This window comes from Grampus griseus (assembly GCF_964374135.1).
Source record: "Grampus griseus genome assembly, chromosome: 2".
NCBI lineage: Eukaryota > Metazoa > Chordata > Mammalia > Artiodactyla > Delphinidae > Grampus > Grampus griseus.
Genome location: NC_139018.1, coordinates 120293394 through 120299713, shown reverse-complemented (window position 1 = coordinate 120299713; position 6320 = coordinate 120293394). Strand labels below are relative to the sequence as shown.

The following is a 6320-nucleotide window of genomic DNA, read 5'->3' as shown; positions in this document are numbered from 1 at the left end:
TGCCTCCAGACATTGCAAAATTCCGTGGAGGCAAAATCACCCCTGGTTGAGAACCACTGCTCTAGAAAACTGTGAAATGGGGGAGTGGGAATCACTGTCTCCATTAGACAGATAAGAAAGTTGAGGCCCAAAGAGGTTTTATAGTATTTTAAAAAATTATATACCTCACTTTTTCATTGTTATCTATTCATTTATGATTTTAAATATACAGTGCTCTACTGTACTTGCATCTTTTTAAGCCATCTATTAATATATAAGTGGATATATAGAAGCAGAATGAATTTAGTTTCTCATTTAGTTTGATCAGTTTCTGGAGTGTTTTAGCTAAGTTAAATCTTACTGGAGATGTTGGGCTACATAGCATAACAATCATTTAAAAAATAAACGAAATACTTCTAACAAGATTTGGCAGGGGGAAACTCTAATCGGATACTTGACATTCTGGTTAATTACATGTTGAAATATCAAATCTCTTGCTTTGTTCAAAATGTACACTTTACCTCCCAAATTTGGAGCTGGCTGGCCTTATTTTTCCGGTTGGATTGTTATTTGTGTCATGAGGGCAGGACTAAACCTCGCATTCTTTTGTATCCTGTCGTGTCCACTATGGCTCCCGAGGAGGCTTAAAATGAAGGCAGCCCAGCAGGGTGTGAACAGAGTAAAGGCCAGGACCTGGGACGCAAATGGAAACAGGTGAGGACTGCTGTCAGCTGATGCGTTTGAAAACACAAACTTCTAGGCTGCCTTTCAGAAAATCCTCTACTCTGTGTTTGGCCCTGGCGGCTCACCAAAGGATCGAGGACAGCAGGTTGTGGTGCTGGCCGGGGAGGACTGTGTGTCCCCTCCCCAGATCCTCTCCATCTTTGGAGCTTACTGTGCTGGGGGCTGGGATCACAAAAGAAAGAAGACATGGCCTGAGAGTCTCACAGCGTGGTGGGGTGGACAGACACATAAACAGACAAGAGCAGTGCAGTGTGATTCGTGCCATGATGGGGGTGGCAAAGGGTGCTCTGGGGACCCTGAGAAGGGAATGCGGGAAGACTTGCTGGGAGAGGTAACATATAAGCTGAGCCTGAAAGGACAGGTCTCAGATGCACCAAGTGTGTGCCCATCTCTTCCCTTTTACCTTCACATGCCTGGTAAATGTCACCTCTTCAGGAAGGCCCTCCTTGACTGACCCCTTGGAAAGTAGACTCTCTAGCCTCCCAGTATTATTTTCTTCATAGCCCCTCTCAGCAGCTGATCTTGTTTATACCTGTCTACTAGCTTGTGGCCTGTGGCTCTCCTCCAGAGTGAGAGTTCCAGAGACTGTGATCCTCTCATTCACTGCTGTGGCCCCCGTGAATACCCAACACTTGTGGGGTGAAGAGGAGGTTTGCCAGGCAGACGAGGGTAGAGTTGAGGAGTGGGGAGGGGGAGGGCACCTCTAGAATACATCGGGCAGGTCAAGGTGACAAGGACTGAAAAGGGTCCTATGGCTCTGGCACCAGGGTGGAAGATGGTGGAGGGGGTGAGTCTGAGGTGCAGATGGGAGGAGGAGAAATCTAGATAACGCCCTGGAGAAGTTACACTGAGAAAGGGAGCAGAGATGTGCGGTGGGAACTAGAGGGACCACTTGTTCATGGATGGGTATAATCACGATCTTTAATAGGAGGGAGACCAGAATGTTTTTAGACTAAGGGTCAGGAACCAATGGAGACCAAGGAAAGAGGGGAACCCCTAGAGCAAGATCCTAGGTGAGGAGGACGAGGAGAGGGGAGGGGAGCACAAAGGCCTGGTGGAAGCCTTTGTCTCTGACCGCTGGAAGGTGCCTGGTCCATTGCATTCAGAGGGAGGGGAAATGCATGGGTGCCAGTTACAGATGCTTGGTGCACAGGATGGGGGTGTGGGGGACAGGATGTGGTGGTCTGAACTGTCCCTGTCACTGGCAGCAAGGCCAACTGCTGTTAGGGGCAGGGGAGAAACGGGAAGTGGTTGGGTAGGGGCTGGGGGTCGAGCAGTGAGTATAGCTAGGGAGGGAAGTAGGTGAAGCCAGGAGGGGCAGGTAGGTGGGGGGGAGAGGCAGGTGACAAGAGGCGAGTAAGGAAAATACGTAGTGTGATTGTGAACGTTCGGGGAGGGTGGGGAAGACATCAGGGTGTGGTGTGAGAGTGGGGCATCTGATCTTCAGATTTCAGAGTGGGCAGGTGGGGATGACGTAGCCCAGGCTGTGGCGGTGAGGGCTGGTGGCTAAAGTGCAGGGAAGGGTCATTAGAGATGAGGAGGTCAAGGAACTCTGTAGCCACATGCTACATGGGTCCCCCAGGAGGGCAGCAGGGCTTGGGGTGAAGGAGCCAGAGGGAGCTTCCAGGAATGAGGGGAAGTGCATGTGAGATTGAACAGGGAGGAGGTATGCGGGCAGCAGAAGGCAGGGGGGTGGCTACACAAAGGCTGGCCAGGGGAAGAAAGCGGGCCACCACTGTCCTGAGGAGCAAGAGGTCGACCAGGTTTAGTGAAGCAGGAGGTGGAGGGTGGGAGTGCTCCTTGACAGGGGCGGGGGCTCCTGGGAGCATCGGGGGAGGGAGCAGGAAGCCAGGATCAGGGCTGTGGCCACGGAAGGACAGATGGCCTGTGTTTGCAGCGGAGGATGTGAGGCTGGGGTTGGCTGGCCTCCAAGCTCCCAGGGGGCCCCTGCTGAGAGTCTGTGGGCTCCAGCCCGTGGGCCGAATGCTTTGCTTCCCTCCAGGCAAACACACTTGGAAAGGAGTCTGGACATGAGGAATTGAGAGGCCCCGCCCCTCGTGGGAAACAGCTGCCCACTTGGGAAGAGTCTGGGCCTCTCTCTCCACCTGGCTTTCGAGACCCTGGACCCTCGGGAGGCCTCCGTGTCCCTTTTCCTCAGAAGGGCAGGCCTGCCTAGCCCAGGGAGCACACCGGAGGGTGCCTCCTCGAGCACAGTTTAGGGACAAGGCAGAAATTCCAGAAATTCCAGATTCTTTGGGGGGCCTTGGGGGGGCTCAGGTCGGGAGGGGCCTGCTCGGCTCCACCGCCAGAGGGCGCCCTCGGCCCGGTGGGCGGCCAAGCGGCCGTCTGGGGGCGCTACCAGCTCCCTGCCCCAGCTCCGCCCTAGAGCGGTGGGCCGCCGGCACCGGCCCCGAGTGGCCCGCGAGGGCGGGGCCAGGGCGGGGCGAGGCCGAGCCGGAGCTGAAGGGCGGGCCGGGGGCGGGGGAAGGAGCCCGAGGGGCGGGGCGGGGGCCGGCGACTTCTCTCCCTCCCTCCCTCCCTTTCTTTCTTTCTCTCTTTCTCACTCTCCGGTCTTTTCTTTGCCTCCGCTGCCGGCCGAGGGGGCGGGCTCTGCAGCCTTTGTTGCCAGCGGACTGAGCGTAGCCGCCCGCCGGGCCGGAGTCCGGGCCCGGGACGCCGGGAGCTGCACGCGGGTCGGGCATGTCCTGAGCCGGACCCGGGACCGGGCAGCGAGCGGACGAGACGAAGAGTGTGCGCGTGGGATCGCCCGGCGGCCGCCCGGCACCGGCCATGCCCGGCGGCCCGAATCCCCGCAGCCCCGCGCTGCTGCTGCGCCCACTCCTCCTGTTCCTCTGCGCTCTGGCGCGCGGCGCCCACGGATCTGTACCAGGTGGGTGGTCGCCCTGCCCCGGCCGGCCGGCCGGCCCTGCCACCCCTCCCCGCTTCCCCAGCCTCGGTTTAGCCCCTTCTCACCTCTGCAAGACCCTGTGCCCGCCAGGTTCTGCCTGGAGCTGTCGCGCCCCCTGGTGTTAGTGACAGGGGTGGGGTTGGGGCCGCGAAACCGCGCCTCCAGGGAGCCTTCCCTGGCCCCCGACTCCGTTACCCACCTTGCCTGTAGCCGGAAAGAGCCTCTTAGACGCTCTTCGGGCTCCAGTTTCCCCACCTCGGGTACCGCAGAGCGCGTCTGACTCTCCCGGGGATCTCTCGTCGGAGGAACTGGACGGAGCGTGGCTTACACGCGATGGATTCAGCTTCTCGCCCTCCTCAGTGCGCCTCGTCTGGAAAGCAGGCTGGCCAGGGTGCTGCGGACGAGGGCTCGGGGTCGCAGGTCTACGCGGTCCCCCGCCGCGCTCCCGCCCCGGCCCCTACCCACCGCCTCTAGGTGCCTACCGGCCCTCGGCGGCTCCCCGGGCCGGGTCTCCCGCGGTCCTTGCGCTTCCTGCCTCCCCCTCCCCCAAGTGTGAAGGCGCCTGGAGTGGAGCGGGGAGAAGGAGCTTCTTTCCCCAGCCCTGGGCTTGGCTCTCCCCGCCCTGGCCGGCTGGCCTCCGACGAGCCTCTGGCCAGTGTCCAGAATCTTGCTCCGCCGCCGTCCGCCGCCGACCGCCGCCGACCGCCGGGCCGCGGAGCTCCTGGAGCGTCCGGAGTAGACGGCCTGGGAATTTAGGAACAGAGGGTGTAGAGGACCCCTGGCCTGCCCCTCAGGGAGCTCCTGGTCTGATGGGGGCGGGTCGAGTAGTGGGGAGAGCCGTTCTGGCGAGGCAGACGGGAAGGCTTTGTAGGAGAGGAGGGGCCTGAGCTTGGAGGGACTGGAAGGATGGATGAACTTTGGATGGGCTGGAAGGGTGCGTGTTGGGGGTGGGGGTGCATCCCGGCCGGGCTTGGTGGAGGGAGGTGGCTAGATTAGGCCTGCGTGCTGGGCCTGGGGGAGACCTGCTTCCCCAGCAGAGGGATTGCGGTTGTGAGGCTAGAAAAGCATATGGGCCGGAACGTAGGGGACATTTAAACCAGATCTTAGAGGTCGGGGGAGCCGTTGAGGGGAGCAGCTGATGAAGGCAGTGTTTTAGGGGGGAGGCTCCCTATCTAGCAGCAATGTGTAGGGGATAGAGCAAACATCTAATGAGAAATACCATGTGCCAGGCTCCCTAGTTCTTACTTCTCATCAGCTCCACAACAACTCTGCAAGGTGTGTGATGGAAAGTCCTTTTATAAATGAGGAAAGAGGTTCAGAGAGGAGAGTGACCTGCTGGTTTGGACTCCTGGGCTACTTGGGTAAAGCCTGTGTTTTCCTTCTGTCCAGAGCTGGGGACCCATGAGGAAGAACCAGGTGATGGAGGTGAGGGAGCAGGAAAGTGGTTACCCCAAGGAACTGCCCCTGAGCCTGAACTTGGGTCCAGGCCCCCTGGCAGCTGTGGGAGAAACGTGGGGTGGGGGAGTCCCCTGTGGTCAGGGTCCCCTTTACTTCTACTGCAGACCAGACACATGTATGAGGTTGCCCATTTTGTTAAATGGGGATAATGGTACCTACCTCCAAGGGTTTTTGTGAGAATTAAGTGAGATGCTAAATGTGATTGTTTTGCACAGAGCAGAGAGCCTACCACGTGGTGGCCGTGATTTTTATTAATCTGCCAGGCAGACCCAGTAAGATCAGGGAGTCCTTGGTGTGTCCTGTAACTTGAACCTGCCATTTGGGGTGGAGCGAGGCAGGCACCCCTCCTATCTAATCTGGGTCCCCCTTCAAGGTGAGTGTCTGTCTCTAGTACTCCCATTGATACGTAGCATGGGGCTCTCCCCAGTCTGCTCCCGATCAGGATGCCTGATCCTGAGGCTGTTGAGCTTCGTCATTTTCTTTGGACTTGCCTGGGGGATGTAGACCAGGGCCCCTGCCCACTGAATGCTACCTTCTTTCAGGCCAGAGAACTTATCTTGGGCTCACTTTTAGGAAAATGTGACAAACCAAGGACTTGTTAGGATTGCTGGGACTGGAGCAAGGGCCATCAAAACACTGTATCACACATGTGAGCTCTATGTGTGTGTGCACACATGTGCTTGCAGGCAAGTGAGGACAGACTCAAGGAGGAGGGTGTGTGTGTCACACACACACACACACACACACACACACACACACACCCTGGTTATTTTTTCTCTTTGGCATGAACTGTGGGTCATTTGAAGGGCTGGATTGTAACTCAGGTACTCGATAAGGAGGTGAGAGTAAACACCATGTTGGCATTTCTTTGGGAAAAGCTCCAAAGTGACAGTTCTGTCACCTAGGGGTGATATTCAAAGTATTCAACACCCATTGTGGCAGGAACTCCGTCCAGTCACACCCTGGCAGGACAGTCTCAGCCATAAACCACGAGTAGTCCCTGCTCCCATCCTGCTGTAGATTTAGCTCTGTTGGCTCAGCTCTGATGCACTCACAAACCAGAGACTGGAACCTGCAATTACCCTTTGCTGGCACTGGGTGGTGGTAGGTTCAGCCATCACTGTTGCTACCAGGGGTCAGCTGTCGGAGACGTTGAAAGAGTTGTTTATTTTTTAACTCACTCTGTCGTCATTTAAAAATATTTTAATGGCAAAACGATACAAATTGACTA

The 6320-nt window shown here is 57.1% G+C and overlaps 1 protein-coding gene across 1 annotated transcript in view; it reads left to right on the top strand.

The window, feature by feature from the left end:
• Nucleotides 1-3513: 3513 nt before the first annotated feature.
• ADAMTS7 (ADAM metallopeptidase with thrombospondin type 1 motif 7) overlaps nucleotides 3514-6320 on the top strand; it is a gene marked incomplete at its 5' end in the record, with an annotated part of 56950 nt that continues 54143 nt past the window's right edge. Inside the window, one exon of the mRNA XM_082648576.1 lies at nucleotides 3514-3613. Coding sequence (XP_082504702.1) covers nucleotides 3514-3613 — 100 coding nt within the window. The remainder of the gene's footprint in view (nucleotides 3614-6320) is intronic.